The 20,350-nt window shown below is 55.2% G+C and overlaps 1 protein-coding gene across 9 annotated transcripts in view; it reads left to right on the top strand.

The window, feature by feature from the left end:
* Positions 1-1,816: 1,816 nt before the first annotated feature.
* Dgkz (diacylglycerol kinase zeta) overlaps positions 1,817-20,350 on the top strand; it is a 41,997-nt gene continuing 23,463 nt past the window's right edge. For 4 of the 9 annotated variants that reach the window (XM_013360629.3, XM_005330012.5, XM_078046114.1 and 1 more), the window contains exon 1: positions 11,281-11,471. In XM_013360629.3, the coding sequence (XP_013216083.1) occupies positions 11,296-11,471 (176 nt within the window). In that variant the 5' untranslated portion in view covers positions 11,281-11,295. Of the gene's footprint in view, positions 2,044-11,280; positions 11,472-13,429; positions 13,690-20,350 lie in introns of those variants that run through there. The other 5 variants (XM_021729627.3, XM_078046117.1, XM_005330017.4 and 2 more) reach the window with 3 other exon arrangements.

Raw genomic sequence — 20,350 nt, 5'->3', positions numbered from 1 at the left:
CAAATGAGACACAGCTATTGTTAGAGTGTGCAGGCATGACCGGCAGCATCTCTACTGGAATATTAGGGAGGGGTGCTTGGAGGAGGCGGCTCTGGAGGTGGCGGTGGAAGATGGACAGGCTTTCCACAGGCAGAACAGAGAAGGGGACATACTCCAAGCAAGGGAACAATCTGAGCAAAGGCACAGGAGAGTCAGGGAACCTCAGGGCAGCCCATTCTCCTTCTCCATGAGGCTGGTGCCTCTCACCTTCCCAGCTCTGTCAGTGGGGGAAAGGTGAGACACAGAATAGACTAATAGACATCTGGGGTAGAGGCCTGGAGCCTGGGAGGAAGCCATTCCACAGGAACTTCCCAGGGAGTCTTTCTGGAAGAAAAAGAGGCCTTTAAAGGAGAATCAGAATATAAACTCCATGAACAGATTTCTGATGCAGGGCACAACCTGGACCATGCCTTACAGACCTAATGTTAGCTCCCACAATAAGAAGAACAGATGCATGGAAGGAAAAGAACGGATGCGAGTGGATGACAAGATGAGGAGACATAAGGCAGGTCTTGAATGCCAGGCTAGAGTACAGGCAAGGGGGAACCATTAAATATTGCATGGGGGGACAATACATGCTATGGTCAAAGGCTGATTTCAGAAAGATGAATCTGGGCCATGGATAGATCTGAGAAGTTAGACAGGGTGCCACCCCAGATGGTGAACCACTCAAGGACAAGAGGAGACCAGGGCAAGGGAAAAGGAAGAGCATGGGACTTGGCCTAGGAAAAAGGAAGAGCAAACCAAGATAGACCCCAAGGAGGCCTCTAGCCCTTCCCTCTGGCAGTGGCTTCTCCCCTCCTCCATCAGCTTCTTCTGCCCCAAGAACCTGATGCTACTTTCTGGGACACTCTGGATCTTCAGCCTGAAGGACTCCCAGCCAGGGACAAGCTGAGGGCTCCAGGTTTGGGAGCTATCGGCCTTGCACACATCTCCAGCTGGGTCCCTCTTCAGTCCTGGTGCAGAGAGCTCCAGGCCTAGATAAAGGGTGACCCGCAATCCGGTCCATCCCCAAATTCGAGGCGTCCCTGGGTATACTCCCCTTCTTTTGGCCCTTCCCCAAGTCCAAATGGATCTCTAAACTCCCGTGGTACAGACGGGGTTAAAGCTGGCTCGTGTCACGCCCCTGCCCCCCCTCCACCTGCCCGCCGCCGCAGCGAATGCAGAAGCCGGAAAACGCGGGACGGAGGGGGGGGGTGCATCACAGCGGCTGAGTGACGGGCAGGGAGATGATTGGCAGCTGCCGAGCAGCCGGTACCGGCTTGCGGGCGGGGACGCAGAGGTGGGCCCCGGCAGCGCCCTGCACCCGGGCCTCGCGCCCCGGCGAGGTTCGTGCCCGCGGCCGGCTAGGCCGGGCTCGCTCCCCCAGTGCCCTGAGCCGGGCTGGCGGGGCGGGGCGGCGCCCTCCCTCCAGACCCCACGGGGTGCGAGTGTCTCTAAGGTGACACTCCGGTGCGCGGCAGCGGCGGCGGGAGCACGCTCGCCGGCCGGGCTCCGGCTCCGCTCGCACCAGGCTCCCGCCGTCCGGGGGGCGCCCCGGCGCTCACGACTTGGCGCCCCGACCCCCTCCGAAGACTCCCCCCGGGGCGCGGGAGGATCCCCGCCGGCCTCTCCCAGGCGTAGCGCCGCGCGGTTCCTGTCGTCTGAGCGCCGGCGTCGCGGGGGACGAGCGGGACCCTGCGCTTCCCTCGCTCCCCGCCCCGCGCCCCCGGCCCAGGCGGACCCGAGACTCTGAACTTTAGCAAGGAACCCGGCAAGGCCGCGGGAGCCTCGGGGAGGAGGCGGCCGCAGGATGGCCGAGGGCCCGGGCGGCGGAGGGCCGCGCGGGGACGGGGCCGCCGCCGGCCGGGCGGCGGCGGAGGAGGTGGTGCGGAGGCGCTGCAGGCGGGGGGAGGAGGCCGAGGTCTCGCAGCCCTGGCCCGAGGGCCCCCGGGGCATGGCCGCTGCGCCCCCGATGGAGGAGCGGTTCCGCCAGATGCACCTACGAAAGCAGGTGTCCTACAGGTAAGGAGGTGGGGGCCGAGGGAGCGCAGCGCTCGGGACCACCCCTCCTGGCACTCAAGCGAGCCCGCCGCTTGCCTGGCCCTGCTGAGGGAGCTGGGGATTCCGAAGGGGTGTCGCGACCACTTCTCTGCATGAACCGTGAAAGTCCTATTCATCTAACATGTAATCATTGAGCGCCAACTGCGTACCAAGCGCTGTGCCTCTGTGCCGAGAAAGATGGCACTGACATGACTCCTACAAACTTCTATCTGTTGAGGAGAGCAAGGAGATGCCTTTGGCCCTTCCTCTTGGGGATAAAGGACCCCTGTTGGTTCAGCGGGCCTTCCCTGAGCATGCCTGCGGGCTGCCTCTGTACTAGGCACTAGATGACAGAGGTGTGATGCTCTCAGTCACCAGGCTGAGCTCCTGCTGCTTAGAGATGGAGAAAGGAATCCCTGTCTGGCCCCTGCGATACAGCAGGCTGTCTCTGGTGTGAACACTAGCAAGGCGATGTCCCTGTGCCTAGGAAACATCTTAATTAAGTCATCTCTGCCGCCTAAAATTCCCAGCCTCCCTTGCCCTGCCCTCTCTGCCCAGAGGGAGAGCTGTTCCTCAGAACAAGGGTGATGCTGGGGTAGTGGGGCAAGGCAGCCAGGACTGTCCTTACCTTCCTGATGCCTTCCCAGATCACAGTCTCAACTTGGATTTGTTACCCCTCTAAAGCCCCTGCCACAGAATGAGCTCCTGTGGAGGGTTCAGCAGGCCAGCAGCCTGGTTGAAGAAGTCAAGTTTCCTGCTGTTGACAACCATGGAGGGTAGGGGCTGAGGTGTGTCTGAGGCTGCCCTGGCTCTCCCTGGGGCTTCTGGGATGATGTATCATAAAACTGACCCCGGGAGCTTAAAGGGCCCTGATGTTCTTAATGGTTATGAGACCATCAAGCTTCCATTACTTGGAGGAATCCGGAGAAGGGATTTTTCCACCATCATGAAGTGGGATGCTCAGAGCAAATGGGAAATGGGTTAGGTTCCCTTGGGCTCTACCTTCACTCTCGGGGAATCATGGGTATGCTGGGCTCCATTACCAGGCTCTTCCAGAACACCAAGCCGAGAGGTATATCATCCACCCTGTGACGGACTGAGCTAGAGAAGCCTCTGAAGGTCCCCCTAGAGGAGGAAGGAGTACAGAAAGACTGACAGGGCATGGGGTAGAGAACGCAGAATCCTTGAGGAAATATTAGTCTGACAGCCAGGAGACCTGGTTTGTATTCTCACTTGTGCCAGTGATTTGATGCACATCCTTAAACTGGACAGTATCTCTCTGGGCCTCAGTTCTTCACCTGTAACACAAGGAGATGACCCCAAGATTTTTCTTGGCTGTGGGTCAAATATTAACAGCCACTGAAGTTGGAAAGAAGTCCAGAGCAAGGGAAAGTCTTAGTGGGTAGGGACCAGAATTAAAGAGCTGACACGGAAGAAGTTCTGTGCATGAGAAAACACACACACACACACACACACACACACACACATACACACATGGCTGTGATTCTCCCAGGTGGTTCCAGATAGAGGCTCCTCCACAGCCCAGACTTGGCGCCTCTAGTCACCAGGGATGCACAGTAACCAAGTTGTAGATTTTTCTCTGACTGTGAAGAGAACAAGAGGTCTCCAGGTCACCTGCACGAGGTTTTTTGCAGAAGACAGAGCCAGGACACATTGGGCAGGGTGCCCCCTCACACACGGGGGTCATGCTGCAAGCCCAGTCTTAGACCAGAGCTGGACAAGGCATCAAGGCAAGGAGAGCCCCCTGCAGAGAGGACAGAAGAAACCTTGGGAAATAGGTAGCAGCCCTGAGCCCTCCAAATCTTCCAGGTCCCTAGGGACCCCAGGAACAAGCAGTGCCTTCAGGCTAATCCCTCCAGGTGGCTGCCGTCCTGAGAGGCCTGATGACCCAGGCTGCTGTTCCTTGCACAGGCCGCCCTGGGGCTGGCAGGCACTCAGGCCATGGTGGCCCTTTTCACATCCTCCGCCTGCCACAGTTCCATGTAGCTCTGGCTGGAAGCTAAACCTCCCACCCCGCTGTGAGGAGTTGCTAAGAAAAGCAGCTGAAAGCCCTTCACAGAGAGAAAAGGCTTTTAGGCAGAAATGCGGGGGCACAAAACTCTTGAGGGCCAGGGGCGGAAGTGGAAGCAGGATTGAGGCCTGGCTGCTTCTGACGCAAGTGAGGACCATGGGGGCTTTCAGCAGGACAGGAGAAGCTTGTAGGGGCGTGGGGGTTCCTGAGAAATAGGTTCCCTTTCCTCCCAGTGCCACTGTGGGCTGAAAGTAGCCCAGGAAGCTGCTTCAGGCCGATGGGGAGATGGCAAGTCTGTGCCAGGAAAAACTCAGACACCTGGAAGGGCAGGCACAGGAGGAAGGGGTAGGATGAGGGAGCAAAAAGGAAAGAAAATGACTAGCACAAGCCTGTAATCCCAGTGACTCAGGAGGCTGAGGCAGGAAGATCCACATTCAGGTCAGCCTCTACAACTAGCAAGGCCCTATTTCAAATTTAAAAAGAAAAAGGGGGCTGGGATATGGCTCAGCGGTAGAGTGACCCTGGATTCAATCCCCAGTACTACGTGTACACACACACACACACACACACACACACACACGTCCCCCCCAAATAAGAAGAAGGCAAGAAAATAGGCAAGGGGACATGAGTGGAGCAGGACTCTTTTTTGATTTTAACAGGGCATGGTTTGCAATTAATGAAAAAAAGTGAGGGACAGGCTGGTAAGTGGTCTGCACAGATCAGTCAGAAGATGAGCAGAACTCAGACCTCTGGAGCTAAGCTAACTAGTTCTCAAAATGGATCACTTAGGGATGTCCTTTAAAATGGATGCTTAAGCCCTATCCTTGGAGATCCCACTGTAGGTAGTGTGTTGGGCCTGGACAGCTCAAGTTGACAAATCTCTCCAAGGTAATTTTTTTAGATATATATTGGGATTGAACTCAGGGGCATACAACCACTGAGCCACATCCTCAGCCCTATTTTGTATTTTATTTAGAGTCAGGGTCTCACTGAGTTGTGTAGTGCCTCATTTTTGCTGAGGCTGGCTTTGAACTCAAGATCCTCCTGCCTCAGCCTCACGAGACATTGGGATTACAGGCGTGCACGACTGCGTTCGGGCCCAGGGTGATTTTGACAGTTGAGTTTTGGAAATCACAGGCTTCTCCTGTGAAGAAGCCATAAGAGAGAGAGAGAAAGGCTGAGAGAGGAGAAAAATGGAAGATGACTCACTGGGACGTGGCTGGCAGAGGCTTCCCTGTGCTAAGTGCCAGAAGGGTCGGTCTCCAAGGAGAACCAGCACCTCGACCTGGAGATCTGGCCTGGGCCAGGCACTGTCTGAGATGGAAGTTTGGGACATGATCCATTCCCTTGACAAAAATATGATCCCATACGGGGCCAGACAGTAAATATTTTAGGCTTTGCAAGTCACGTGGTCCCTGTCACAGCTACTCTGCTGTGCCACGGTGGTGCAAAAGCAGTCACAGGCCGTGTGTAAACGAGTGGGTGTGCCTGGGCTCCAGGGGAACTTTATTTATAGAGCCTGAACTTTACATTTCATCTCATTTCCACTGTCACAAAACATTATTCTTTTGCTTTTTCTCCAACCGCTTCAACACGTACAAACCATTCTTAACTCACAGGCTCTACAAAAACAGGTAGCAGTCCAGAGGCGGCTCAGGGGCCGTGGCTTACCAACTCTGACCTAGTAAAAGAGACGGCGCAGACTCGTGGAAAATAAGCTGTTGGGGACATGGTGGCCCCTGCCTTCCACCGAGAGAGACACCTGCATTCCACGCACGCACGTGCACCCACGTTTCCAGGTCAGAGACCTGGGTTCCGAATTCCAGCCCCGCCACTTCCTAGAGTACAACTCTGACCCCGTTTCCTCTTGTGGAAAACGGGAACAACAATACCCACTGAAGAGCGAGGCTGGGACTGGGAAAGCAGATAAGAGAGCCAAGTGGGAGTGAAGCACGGCTTAGGTGTTTTGCCCTGGATAGCTGGACCCCCACCCCCACCCCCACCCCCGTGTGTCGCTGAGGAGGAGACCAGTCCTGAGCAATGGATGAGTAAAGGGAACTGGGGGTGGCAAAGCTTAAGGAGACAGCAAGGACCGAGCACGCATGCCCATTCCATCCAGCCTGAGGTCCTCCCTCTGCCCCCTCCACCCACACAGAGGGCTGGTGTTGGGGAGGGCGACTGGGAACCAGTTGGGGATGGAGCGCGTGCCCCCTGCTGCGGGCCCTTGGTGACAGGGACATAGTTCCTCATGGGAGGGGCACCTGATCCTACTCTCCCTGCTGCTATTTACCAGAAGCTAAAAATAACCCCGAGAGTGACAGGGAGATGGGCCGATTTGTAATTTAAATAGCAACAGGATAAAGCAAGGAGCTGAAGAGATCACATTCTGTCCCGAATTAAAAATGCAAAAACCGGGGGCAGAGAGCTGAGCTGGAGCAGGAGGAGGGAGGGGGCCTCTGCCAAAGGAAGCCAGAAGCCTGGGGTCCGTCCATTTTCCTTCCTTTGCAAGGGCGGGGTCAGGCCCTGCCCGGAACTCCTTCCTCCCCTCTGACAGAGGTTCTTGCTGACCAGCAAGTCAAAGGCCGGGAGGGCAGTGCCCAGAGGTGGGGCGGGGCCATCCTGGAGGCCTCTGTGCAGGGATGGGGACCCCGCTTGGGCACAAGAAGCTTGGGACGTGCCCCCAGCTGCCCAGTCCTTGTACCAGGGGCAGCTATTTGGAGCCCTAGTTCTCTGGGGTGAGACTGAGGCGGGGGTCTGCAGGAGTCTCATCTTTGCTTCAGTTGACAAATTTTCACAGCAGTTGTTCAGAAAGATCCCAGACAAGGGTTAGTGTCACGGCCTTTGGTGACACCTGAAGTGGGTGGGGGTGGCATTGGGACTACAGTGTTCTCGGCTCTGCGGTGTTTGACAGGTGCTCATGCTCCGGGAAGGACGGCTAAGCAGAGCACAGAGAGTCAGCCAGCACTGGGAGGCCACTGGGCAGCAACTTAGAGATGAGGGACACCTTGGAGAAGTTAAGCAATTTAAGATGGCACTACCAGAAATCAGTAGGGCAGGATCCCTACGCAGATCTGTGTCACTCCAAAGCCCTTTTGCCCTGTCAGGCTTCCAAGGGTCCCGGCCCTCCTCCAGGAGGATCTTTTCTTTGGGCTTTGTACTAAGTGACCGTATCCTGGGAGGGGTGAAGGGACTGGCGGCAGGCGGGGGATGAGGGTGCTGAAGCATGCCTGGGTCACCAGGGCTTACGAACCTGCAGGGGGGTGGGAGTTCTGAAGGGTAGGGAGCCTGCTGAACCTGCCCTGGTGCTTGGCACAGTTCAAACTGGGGACAGAAGGAAGTTCCCTACATTAGGTCCTTGCTGGTCCAGAGTGAGAGGAGATCCACCCAGGCATCTCTCACCTCCATCCCAAGCACCTGGGAGGTGCCAAAGGGAAACACCCATGGTTAGAAGGGCCACCTTTGATGACTGAGCTTCCCCTGCTGTACCCAGGGTCCTCCTGCCCCGGTGGGAGAGGGTCCCCTTGTCCCTCTTCCAGATTTCCTTTTGCTCATGACTTTGATGAGGCTGCCCTGAAGAGCCTTAATCCAGTTCCCATCTGTCACTAGCCTGCAGCATCTGCAGCTCCAACTCGGGTACATCTGTTTCCTCCAGCAGGGGGCAGAGGCCCAGCACCTGGGCAGGGACCCGTGATCTGCAGGTTCTCTCGGGCTCTGGGTTGCTCCCAAGGGCTAATGCAGATATCTGGACCACAGGCTTAGCTTCTGGGGGAGGACTTAGACTTTCAAAACCCTCCATGAGTCCCCCGAGCCACTCATCAAACCAGAAGCCAGCTTCGCTCCCTCCCTCAGCTTTTGGACATTTATAGTCAACACCATTTCGACTTCTGTAGAAAGTCACTGAGCACATAATTTTGTACCCAGCACAGAGTGAGGAGGAACACAGGGTTCTAGAATCCTGTAAGGTGGGCTGGGGTTGTGGCTCCGGGGCAGAGCACTTGCCTGGCACATGTGGGGCAATGGGTTCTAACCTCAGCACCACATAAAAATAAATACACAAAATAAAGATATTGCATCCATGTATAACTAAAAAATATTTTAAAAAATAATCTTGTAAGGTGACAAGAATAATGTGTACAATACCAATTACACAGTATCATTGGGAACAAAAGTGAGGGTCAGAGGTAAGTCGGTGAGATGGGAATGCTGACTCAGGAACAGTGTATGATACTTAGTTGATATTCATAAAATGTTTGTTATTTGAATGAATGAAAATATGGAGATCAGGGAAGGAGATAAAAATAGATCTAGAGGAAATCTTAGAAGCTATCTGGTACAACCCAGAGAGGTTAATGACTAGCCCAAAGTCACACAGCAAGGGCTATAATGTGAACTAATGAACTCTGTCTGGGGCTCTTTCCACCTTTTCAGCTCTGTGGCTTGGATTGGGGTTTTAAGAATGGAGATTTTTAATTGGCCAAATATCAAAGGCACAGGCCAGCAGAGCTACATAGGCAGAATAGAACAGCAGGGATCAGGACCACATGTTGAAGCTAATATGAAAAGAGAGGGAAGTAAGAACTGTTTATTGAGCACCTACTATGAATCATGCACAGGCACAGTGTGAGTTGAGAGAACATCTCTTTAGGGAAAGCCTGGACAAAGAAGCAAGAAAGTAAGAGGCTCGAGAGCCCAAGGAGACCTGAAGGTCAGGCCAAGGAGGCTGGCTTGGCAGGTTTTGAGAGCAGAGGATGTCCAGGTCGTGGTTTGAGTGTGTGGTGGCCTGGTACATTTCTTTTCCCCAGCTCCCACTTGCTCATCCAGGCCACAGAAAGTAGAACACCTCACCCTCTGGGGCCTCAATAAAGCCCAGAATAATTTTCTTACCCAGATTCCTCTTCCTGTGTGTACCTGGGTGTATTCTGAGGGGTCCCCAGCTGCCCAGTGCTGGCACGTATTGTCCTAGGAACTGCCAAGGGCATCCTCCCCAGCCCTGTGCACCTGGGCCTTCAAGCCTTTCCCTCCCCACCCCACTGAGAGAGCAAAGCTGCTGTCGACCGCTTCGAGGGGTACAAGCCCAAGGTGGCCCTGGTCCCAGGGTCAGTACCACTCTGCTCCGCGGCTCAGAGCCTCCAGCCTGCCTGGCTTCCCCTCCAGGAGCCCCATTTCCTGCCTTCTGCTGCTTCAGGGCTGCCAGAGCCTCAAATGGAAAACAAGCCCAGCCCCATTTCCTCTGTTTAACCACTGGAGCTCCCTGCAGAATGCCTGGGAGAGGAAGACTGGGCCCTGCAACAGTCTCCTTCCAGAAAAGACCTTGGCCTGGAGGGCAGAGTCTCTGATGGGCCCCAGCATACGGGTCCCACCTGGAGAGACTCAGAGATGATGGGCTGGAGGGAGAACGGTTGGGGAAAGAGGCTTCAAACCTGGCATTATCCCCAAACTTAGAAGAGCAATAGGAGTCTTATTAAAGAGTCTGGGCTTAGAGTCTTAATTCCACCACTTACTAGCTGGGTGACCTTGGACTTAGTGACTCTGTGCCTCAGTTTCCCTGTGCAAGAGGAAGACAATAACAAAGTCAACCTCTTGGGTCATTAAAGGATGCAATGAGCTAATTATATATTCCGTACAGCTCCTGGCACAGAAGTACGCAAGCAATACTATTGTTTCTTCTGACTATTAGTGATCCATTGCATTAAGTGCATTGGGTAAACAAGTTATTGAAAAACATTATGCTCCAGTCATGAGGGACTCGCTGATTCCAGCACCAGACAGGGGCTTCTAAGGGTCAAGGTGGCATTGTGTGCATCCTGTGTCCACAGGTTTTGTAGCGTAAGTGTCTGCTGAACTGAGCTGACACTGTTTCTGTCCTCGAGAAATTCACAGCCTCGCTGGAGTAACACACACATATACAATTAAAGAACTAATTATAGAGCAGTGTGATTAAAGAATGCTTGAGGAAAGCACGTTTTTCTCCCCAGAACAAACCCTAAGGATAAAGAGTAAGACGGACCACAGGTGCCAAGGCACACTCCTGTAATCCTAGCAACTCGGGAGGCTGAGGCAGGAGGATCCCAGGTTGGAGACCAGCCTCAGCAACTTAGGGAGGCCCTAAACAACTTAGGGAGATCACTTCTCAAAAAAATAAAAAGGGCTGGGGATGTGGCTCAGTGGTTAAGCACCTCTGGGTTCGATCCTGGTACCCCAGTCCCCCCCCCCCCGCAAAAAAATGAAGGAATAACAAGTAAGTGTACACATTACTATTTATTTGCCAAATCCTCATGATGTCTTCAAACTCCAGCACAGCCTAAGCTCTGGTGATCTTTCCAGTCTCTGGTCACATTCCTCTGGCTCCTGTTCTCCCAGGTCAGCATGTGAGGCACTCTCTTGATTCATTTAGGGCTGTTCTCAAATGTTGCCTCAGAGGAGTGAGGTGTTGCGTGCCCCCTCCCCCCTCCCCCTTCATTTTAGCTCCCTTTAATGCACATGGCAATACCTGACATTGTATTAGGCATGGATGGTCAGTTTCCTGGTCATCTCCCCTGCCCCCAACCTCTGAGCCCTGTGAGGACAGAGCCCAGCTTCCTTGCTTACCATGATACTCTCCAATACAGAGCCTGATGCTTGGAAGGCAGCCAATATGTTTTGATCAAATAAATTAATTTGCAAACCTTTTCACCTCCTTATTAACACATCTATGCTCTATGAGTCTGAGTTATTATTCCATTTTACAGATGAGAAAATTGAGGCACATTAGTTTACCTGTTCATATCTTACCTTATTTCAAACATCTTCATTGCTGCTTTTACTACCATCACTGTCCCTGTGTTGGATGGTTGATGTACACAGAGAGCTGCTGTGGGCTGGACGTCCCCAGCCAGGGTACCAGGGGGCATCGTGAACTGAGAGACCTCAGCAGGAGCAGGTGGTACAAATCAGACAAGTGAAGAGGAAAGCCAGGTCGGGTCGAGATGCAGAGTCGAGTCCGGACAGGCCTGGTGATTCTGGAGTTTCCTCCTGGCTGTGGGCTGGGCTTGTCCCCACCTGCCCCTTGCCCTCCCATGCAGCTCTTTGCCCAGCCAGCGTCCTGCCCCAGCCAGCGGAAGGCGCCTAAGAGCCCTGTGGTCCTCTGCTTGGGCGGCCAGCGGCCTCTAGCAGGGCCTCCCCGGTCAGGAAGTGCCGAAAGAGGAAGAGAGTCGCCGGGCAGGATGAGCGCGCTGGGGGCTGGCCATAGTGCCGGGGGAGGCTGCAATGTGGCCGCAGCTCTGGGCCCCGCTGAGGCGCTGGGGACAGAAGAAAGGGAGCTGCCGGGGACACTGAGGCAGATGTGGCGCTACCGCTCCTGGGACGTGCCACAGATCCCAGCAGAGGCCCCCCAGGCACAGTAGGTACCAGGGTGGCCTGAGAGTGGGCCTGGGGACCTCCGTCTCCCGGAGGGTGGCAGGGTGGCAGAAACCAGGTGACCTGTCTATCCCCCAGCAGCTCTGTGGAGCCCAGCAGAGGGCAAAGAGGTTCTTGGCAGGGTGTTGGGAGCTCTGATGTCAAGCTGCTGGGTGGCAGCTTGGTGAAGGGCCGAGCTGCCTGGAGGCTAGGAGCTGAGGGAGCAAGGCAAGGCTGCCGAGAGGAGCGTCCACAGGGGTGTGGCATTTGGTGCTGGTGCTAAAGGTTTCTCAACAGGCTACAGGGCTTTGTGCAGACTCGGTGGGGTCCCCAGCTGCCCCAGGCTCTTCCCTTGGAGCTTGGTGTCAGTACCATTGGAAAACTTCCCCAAAGAAAGCACAGGTACCCCAGGAGGCCAGCGTCGGGCCACTTGGGGACTTTTCTGCCAGCCTGGCACCAGTTGCTTACAGGAGGGCTGGGGCCCCACCACCCTGCTCAGAGCTTCGCCAGGCCCACAGGAAACTTGAAGGGAGCAAGGACAGGGGTTTGGGTTTCAGGATGCTGGCTATTTCTCAAAATCCCAGACTTGCTCACAGGTCACAGTACCCCCAGCCTTAGCTATTTGTGGTTGTCTCAGGCTGGAAAATGCCAGAACCCCAGAAGAATGGGTGAAAGTGAGGGTGACACAGGATGTGGCTTTGCAGAGTGAAGTGCAAACTGAAACAGTGAGCAGCTGGTGTGGGCACCAGGGTGGCAGGGTTAAGGGGGTGGAAGGCCGGGCTCCAGCCTCCCAGCCTCCCTGTGGGGCCATCAGACACCGCCAGAGCTGTGGATCAACAAGCATGTGTGATGGTTGTGTCCCCACAGGCGACTGTTCTGGTTCCAATTGCTCATTTCTGGAGGACAAATTCTGCTGCCTTTGGGGGTGTTTGTGTGTGCCCATGAGGTCTATTTTTGGGGTTGTGTGAAGAGAGAGGGATGAAGTCTGTAACAGTTGTCCTGGGCGGGTCATTTGTGTGTAGGAGATAAATGTGTATCTCTACTTGGGTGTATAAGTGGATGAGCTTGTAGGCTGTAACTGTTGTCCTGATGTGTGATATTGGATGGAGTGTGTAAGAGGTGTGCCGGTGACCCCTGCAGTGTAAGAGATCAAGAGGAGCCACTGGACACTGTGGGGGGGGGGAATTCGTGTTAGACAGAGTACAGGATTGGAGGCCACTGTGAAGAGCCGTGGAAGGATGACCTTGAGAGCCGTGCAAGTTCTTTGTTGGTGTGCAGGAGGGTCATTAATAACTCCCGGCTGCCCAGTGTGAGCTGGGGTGGGAAGTCTGGGTTTGAGTAATGAGTGAGCTGAATTGTGTGTGAGAGGTGTGTCTGCTCTGTGTCCATGGGGAGCGTGGTGTGACTTTCATTCCGTGGGTGCGATTTGGGAGAGCCAAGGGGGTCAGGGTGGAGATCGTTGGAGTGGCTGGGTGAGCACAGAGAGTGTGAGTGTGCGAGAAAGCAATATATTCCTTGTGGATGTGGGAAGGGAGGTGGTGACGACCGCCCTCGCGGGTGTACACTTGAGCGTGTGGGTGTTTGGGTGCGGGAGAACTACAGGCAGAAGACGCCCGGGTGCACACAGTGCGCGCGGTGTGTCGAGCCAGGAGCTTCTGTTTAATCCAGGCTGACCCGCCCCGGGGCCGAGGAGGCGGGGCTTCTGTTGCCCCGCCCCTCCGGGCCTCCTCGCGGGCTGCGGCGCGGGCTGCGGCCAGCAGAGGGCGCCGTGGGCCCGGTGCCGCTGCGCGGCCGAGGGGGCGTGCTCGGCGGCGGGCAGGCAGCGGCCCGGCCAGCTATGCGGGGTCCTGCGGCCGCGGCTGGCGGCACTTCCTGGAGCGGCAGCGGCGGCCGCTTCCCGGGCACCTGGGCGTGGGGCGCGGGGGCGCGCGGCACGGGGCGGGCGGAGCGAGCGCGCGCCATGGCTGCGGCGGGCGGCGCGGAGCGGGCGTGCTGAGCCCCGGCCGCCGGCCCGGCATGGGCGTCTCCCGCAGGCCCGCCGCCGGCCGGGGCTAGGGCCGGATGGAGCCGCGGGACGGCAGCCCCGAGGCCCGGAGCAGCGACTCCGAGTCGGCCTCCGCCTCGTCCAGCGGCTCCGAGCGCGACGCCTGTCCTGAGCCGGACAAGGCGCCACGGCGCCACAGCAAGCGGCGCTTCCCAGGGCTGCGACTCTTCGGGCACAGGTGAGCGGGGCGGCGGCGGGACGGGCACCACGGCACTTTGCTCGGCCACTGGCGGGACAGGCCACGTCGGAACTAACTCCCAGGGGTGTCTCCCGCTGGCACGTCTGCCTTAGCGCTGGCACGGCATGGGGGTCATCCCCCAGCACCCGGCGCAGGCGGTCCCGGTCGTCCCGGCACTGGCACCTGCAGCGTGAGCCTCATCTGTAGCACCGGGCGGACTCACTCCCAAACCTCCAGCGGGGAGAAGGGATCTCCCTGGGCATCAACAGGCAGGGTACCCATGACCGGTCACCCACCCCTTCTGGACACTGATAGAACAGGGCCTCCCCGAGCCTCTTGGCACAAGTGAGGCGGGGATCACACTCCCCTTTGCGCGTCCGTGGGACCCACTTGCCTGCCACCTCTGTTTGGCATCTGCTGAATGTGGCCCCGCTGATACTGTCACGACACATGGCTGTGCCCAGAGCACTGGCCACTGACTTAGTTGCTCAACATCTTTAGCTTCTCCCTGGGTTTCGGGGTATCTGGCCACCTGCTCTACCTCCGCTCTTAATTAGCAGGGAAACCCCAGCCCTTCTGGTGGGCAGTCATCTCTTTCCCTACCAGTTCCAGTCCTCGCTGGAAAAGGGATGAAGTGGACTATGGTCTGGAGTCTGTGCTTGCTGTTCAAGCTCTCTTAGGCTCCCTCTCCCCAGCACTCCAAATGTCACCATATTGTGCCTGTGACAGAGCTTTGACCAGGACGCTGGTGGGGAACTGGAGGAGGGTATGGAAAGATTGAGTGCAGGCAGTTGGTGGCTGTGTGCTGGTCCTGCCTACCTTCTGCTGCCTGCCCTTGCAGCTCTAGGGTAAGGTGAGGGAAGGTGCTGCCCCTGGGGTACCCCACCTGGCTCTCTGAGTTTTTCTTGTCTGACCCTGGCCCTACCCTACTGGCCAGAGAGCTTATAGCCAATCAGCTAAGGACCCCAGTGCTACCTCAGAATGGACTCTGACCACTTGAACTCTGCCCAAGCCCTACCTCTCTCTTTTCTGCAATTGCCAGGCTTCATGGTATTCAGCGCCTCCTGGGCTTTGCCCTGTCTCTTCCAAGGGTAGACTATCTTCCAATAACCTGGGCAGTTTTCTGTTGTGTGGGTTGGTATAACTGTGATGCTCACCAGTGCCCTCTGCCAGCTTTACTCTAGCCAAGGCCCTGCTCTTTGCACCTAACACTTTGTCACTGAGCACACACTATGCACAGAAATCTGGATCCTTACACTGGCAGATGGAGCTCCCTGGGCTCTCCTAAAGCCATGTGGGCTTCAATGTCATGTAAAACAGGGCAGGCAATGAGACTTCCAGTACTTCTGTTTTGTCACCCACAGCCCTGCATGATGGAACAGTTTACACCCAGCTCTGCAGGATGTAGCCTCTAATGTTCACAGGCTCCGGAGGGGGAGGGAGGGGCTCCACCAGAGGCTTCCTGTCACTGCCCACAGGGCACCAAGTGTTAGGTGCTTCTGACCTGTAGCTGTACCCCTTTTGAAGGGCACAGGTTTGTGCAAGTAGAGATGAGCCTCAGGCACATTCTGGAGGAAGAACAAGAAACCAAAGATCTGACAGGTACCTTTATATAATTGCCTAAAATAAGCAGGATAGGTGTTATTTCTTCGTTTTTTTTTTTTAATAGATGAAAAAAACAGGGTCAGAGAGAGAGGTGCTTTGCCCAGAATCACATAGCAAGAAGAGGCAGAGACAGTGTTTGAACTCAAGTTGGTTTGATTCCAAAATCTACAGCTCTCTGTGTATACCAGGATTCCAAACAGAACATCACAGGGGAATGGGGAGCTTTAAGAAATACTCAGATTTCTAGATCTTGCCCTTGGCATGTCTGGCTCATCGGATATGCAGGTAGGGCTTGGGCATTTTATTTTTTTTAAGAGCTTCCCAGGTATGTTTCTCAAATTTGCTCCCAAGTTTGAGAAACACAGGTTTACATCACTCTGGGCATGGTAAACCAGGGTACTTAATGAGAAGAAAATCAAAGAGCACCTTTGGAAGCTTGGAAGGAGTATCCATTGCTTGGTAGCACTTTGCTGGGGGCAGCAGGGCCTTCAGAGACCAGAGGGATGAGGCTTTCCTCTGGCAGGCCTGGAAGCTAAGAATCAGTGCCTACAAGGGCTGACCTCCCTCCTTTCACTTGATTTGATGCAGGGGAGTGACGTTTAGAATTGTGCCCCCGCTCTGGAGTCTGCCCTCTTTAATTCTTCTTTCTGGGCCAGTTACCATTGTTGGCTGATGGATGGCCACCAGTAAAAATCCTCAGAAACCTTTCTTCCATCTTCTCCCAGGCTCCATGCTCATTCATAACGTCGTTCTTGCTTCTTAGACACCATCCTCTTTAGATTCCCATCCTGCTCCCCCATCTCACCCACATTGACACCTCAAAACCTTGGGGCTGAGGGGTCTGATAAATGAATGGGCAGCAGCTAGGAGGGGGTTCACGGGTAACAGAAGGTTGGTGGCTGCTTGAGCTGTGTTGGGAGCACTGTACTGGTATCTTGGCTCACCTGGGAGTTCCAGGAACAATTATTGCCTATTATGAGTTTGGCAGGAGGGTGTGATGGCACATGGGCCACAGGTTTGCCATCTCTGGTCCATTCAGAAGGAGCAGTCTTTGTGGCATCTTACTTAAAGAGCCTTTTCCTTAAAGCCAATCTCTGTCCCCTACAACTGGCATCATTTTCTGGGAATCTGGGGAGCAGTTTGCCATCTCCCTTTTTTTAGCCCAGTGAGACACAAAACTGAGCTGTGATCCTCCCCAACTTATGGATTCTTCCCGCCCCCAGCTCCATTCTGCCTCACTTCTCCTTGCTGGGAACCATCAGCCCCCTCCCTGAGGAGGAGAGTGAAGAGGAGGCGTAGGCCTGTTCTAATCCCAAGGCTTCCGGTTTTCTTCTACCCTGAGTTAGGAGGGCGGGACCTTTGCATTCAGGTTCCAAGGGCCTAGAGGGTTGGTCAGTCACAAGTGGGAGGGAGGTTGACTCCTCCTCCTGCTCTAGGACCCACTGGGAGAGAGGGAAGACTTGCTTATCCTCTGGCTTGATCCCAGCAGCCTGATCCTGGGCAGGTCGAACAGTTTGTGGATTAGCTGGTTTTGCACCCCAGGGGCATCAGAAATTACCTAGCACTTTGCACATCTAGACAGAAGGAGCTTTGGCTTCAGAGCCCCTGGGAGCCTGAGCATCTGCTCTACCATCTCCTGCCCTTCATTAAGCTCAAAGTCATAATCTCTCAGAGGGCAGGAAACGCACCTGTTGAACAAGTTTGAGACAATAGGTCTCATTTATAGACAATGCCACATGGCCCCAGTGAAGACCGTCCTGAAGTCAGAGGGTGCCCGCCAGGCAGCCTAAGCAGAAGCAGACCTTGTTTGGGTTGGTTTGCAAGGAATGGGGAGGGACATGTTGAGGGATGCCTCGAATTCAGAGAGAGAACCCTGTCTGTGGTGCCAGGATGTCTGGGAGCAAAAGGGAGCCTCTGAGCGGTTGTCTCAATTAGGCCAATGCTGGGAACAGCACAGGTGGCTGTGGGAGGCAGGCCCTGGAGTCCTTGGGTTCCAGCCAATTTGGGGAAGAAAACAGGGCCTCAGTGACCAAGCTGAGTCCATCTCACTGTTCACTCCCCACACAAGGCCATGTGCTGGAATATGGAGCTTGTGCAGGTGGGGAAATGAGGGTAAGAATCTCCTGGTCCCCATCTGCTGCCCCCTGGCGAGAGCCTCTGGCCTGATGATTGAGGGAGGAGATAGGCGATTCCTGTCTTTTTTGTCTATGCGCCATAGTCCATAAAGGTTAAATCCCAGGAGGTGGAGCCACCAGGATTTGTAAATGGCACAAGAGTGAGTGTCCTCTCAGGCAAGGACAGAGGAAGGACTAATGACCCCTGGTAAGAGAAAGCCTAGGTCCTGGATAGCTGGGACTGGGAGAGAGTGACAGGCCTGCCCTCCTCATCTTCCTGGAGGCCTCTCCAGAATTCTTCAATATCTTCACGGGCCAGCCAAGCAGAGGAGGGGGTCAGTCAGGTTATCTGGCCTTGAGACTTGGGCTGAGCTGGTCCCTAAAGGAATCAGGAACCTGAGTCCCTTCTGCCCCCACAAAGGCAAGAGTTTGGAGCTGCTCTGCAGAGTTTCTGCTCTGCAGTATCACTGGAGGGACACAAGGGGGCAACAGCTGCCACTGGGGGAGGACAAGGGGTGAGGAGATTCTCGTGGCCAGTTCACTTGCTCTTGCTGTGAGTGGACTCACGATCATCTCCTGATGGTGAGATCTGATATTCTGGCTGCCAGGGTGGAGCCAATCAGAGTGAGGCAGAAGGTGTGTGCTTCCATCGCTGACCCCATCCCTCCTGTCCCTGAAGATCAAGGCCCAGACAGGTAGCCTTGACTCAGCTGAGGTCTCACAGCTGGGTAGGGGTTGTCTGGAATCTAGCGCTGGTCTTGGGTACTGGGGGTTGAACCCCGGGCCTTGTGCATTAGGCAAAGCTCCACCCTGAGCCACACCCCCCAGCCTCCAGCATGGGTCTCTTAGCTCCCAGGGCCATGTTCATTTGTGCCACATCACAGGACATCAGAACCTTGCCTATCTTCTGAGAAATCCTCATCTGGCCCTTTCCAGCCTGTCTTCTGCCTCTTTTGACTGTCCTGGAGGCTGCCGCTGCTCCTGAGCAGCCCTCTTAAGTCAGCACAGGGAGGGGCTATGTGTGTGTGTGAGGAGGGGGAGCAGCTGCACCTGCTTCCAGACCCACGCCCCCCTCCTTCCTGGAACTCTTCTGGGTGCTGCCAAGCACTTGTTTCTTGCTCTTCTCAGCCACCTCCTCTGTTCCATCTGGGGTCCCCTGATGCCCTCAGGGTATCAGGCTGTGGTGCTGTTCCCCCATCCCCTGTGCACTCAGCATGATGGGAGAAGGGTAGCCTGGAGCAGGGACCAGATGGCTTGTGGAGCTACCATTCTCCCACCTTTCCTCTTTTCCCTTGCCTAGGCTGACACTGTAGATACGGGGTGGGAGAGTGGGTCTGAGTGAGGCCAAGGGTTCTTCCTGAGCAGGGAAGTTGGGAGTTGAGGGAGGAACACCCCCCCACACACAGGTGAGTTCTGTCAGCTCATCTCTTTCTGGCCACTAACAGGTGCCAGAAGCTTATAAACCCATCAGTTTCATGAAATCTTCACAATGTACAACAGTTGGTCTTAACTCCTGTTTTACAGATGAGGAAACCAAGGCTTGGAGAGGTCAGGGGCTAGCCCAGGATCTTTTTGGGTGTGTATGCTGGCGATGGAACCCAGAGGTGCTTGACCATTGAGCCACATCCCCAGCATCCCCAGCCCTTTTGTTTTTTATTTTGAGACAGGGTCTCTCTAAGTTGTCCAATCTAGTCTCAGCCTCCTAAATCACTAGGATTACAGGCGGGCACCACTGGGCCCAGCTCTGGCCCAGGATCTTGAAGCTCACACTGGAGCCAGCCTTAGGGTCTTCCACAACACTCGGCTGCCCTACTTATTAACACTCTTTTCTTGTGTTTTCCATCCCTCAATTGGTAGAGCCTAAGAAGGAGTTTGAGTGCTTCATGGGGTTTAGTGAGAAGTAATTTGCCTCACGTGGAAGCAGTGTGAGACCCTGAGTTGATCTGTTCCTGGATTCCAGGGCAGGACTGCCACCAAGATCCCTAGCTTCAGGAGGCAGAGGTTGGGCTGTAGAGATCCTAGGTAGGAGCTTGGGGCTGGAAGCCGGTTGTCCCTGGCTGGATCTGAAGTGGAGGGGCACATCTGTGACCTTTTATCCTGCTTGGTAGGTACAGAGGGCAGAAGGCCCAAAGGGTAAGTTCAGAGGCACCCCTGAAAACCCCCCTGGGTCAGTGGGCGGCCGATGGTGGGGAGACACTGGGCAACATTTATACCCAGCACCTTCTCCCTCTACTGTCACCCGCTCCCCGTTGCTCCTGGCAGTCACCAGTGCAAAGCTCCCCTGGAGAGGCCTCTCCTCTGCCAGGGCTGAGCCCCAGCAGCACAAGCCAAAATAGCTGTCTGGGAGCCTGGGCCTGCACCACCCACGCCCCAGCATCTTGCGGGTTAACAGCTTGCTGTCTCTCCGCCCCCGTTCCCCAACTTGCTGACATTTTACAGAGAGAGGCGGGGGTGGTTGTGAAAGGGGGCAAGCTGGTTCCTGCTCCCCCACCCACACAGACGCCCCACTGACACAACCTGCCACTGCCCACCCACCTCTGGAAGGCATCCCTTAGGGGGAGACCTGCCTTCCTGTCTGCCTGTTATGAGACAGTGACACACCATTGAAACTAGCTGGTGGGGGAGACCAAGGCAACCCAGGGAGCTGATCTCCCTCTGAGAGTCCTTTTAAGAGATTATTTAAGAACCCTTTTTAAAGCATTAAATATTTTGCAGTCAGAATACTGTACAGAATAATGAACTGCCCACCGCTTATCTTGGTCAAATCTAACCATTCCACCCTATTAGCTTTAGGTAGAGATAGAGGCCAAGAGTCTTCCCCAGAGGAAACCAGAAGCCTCATTTCGGTGTTTGTTGTTCTGTTCCTGTTCTTAAAGTGTGTCTAGTCAGTGTGCATCTCTCCCAACATATAGTACTGTTTGCAATTATCAAGGTTTTCACCT

Source organism: Ictidomys tridecemlineatus, chromosome 4 (assembly GCF_052094955.1).
Source record: "Ictidomys tridecemlineatus isolate mIctTri1 chromosome 4, mIctTri1.hap1, whole genome shotgun sequence".
Taxonomy (NCBI): Eukaryota; Metazoa; Chordata; class Mammalia; order Rodentia; family Sciuridae; genus Ictidomys; species Ictidomys tridecemlineatus.
Note: the sequence above shows the minus strand (reverse complement) of the source record. Positions and strands in the feature narration are given on the sequence as shown.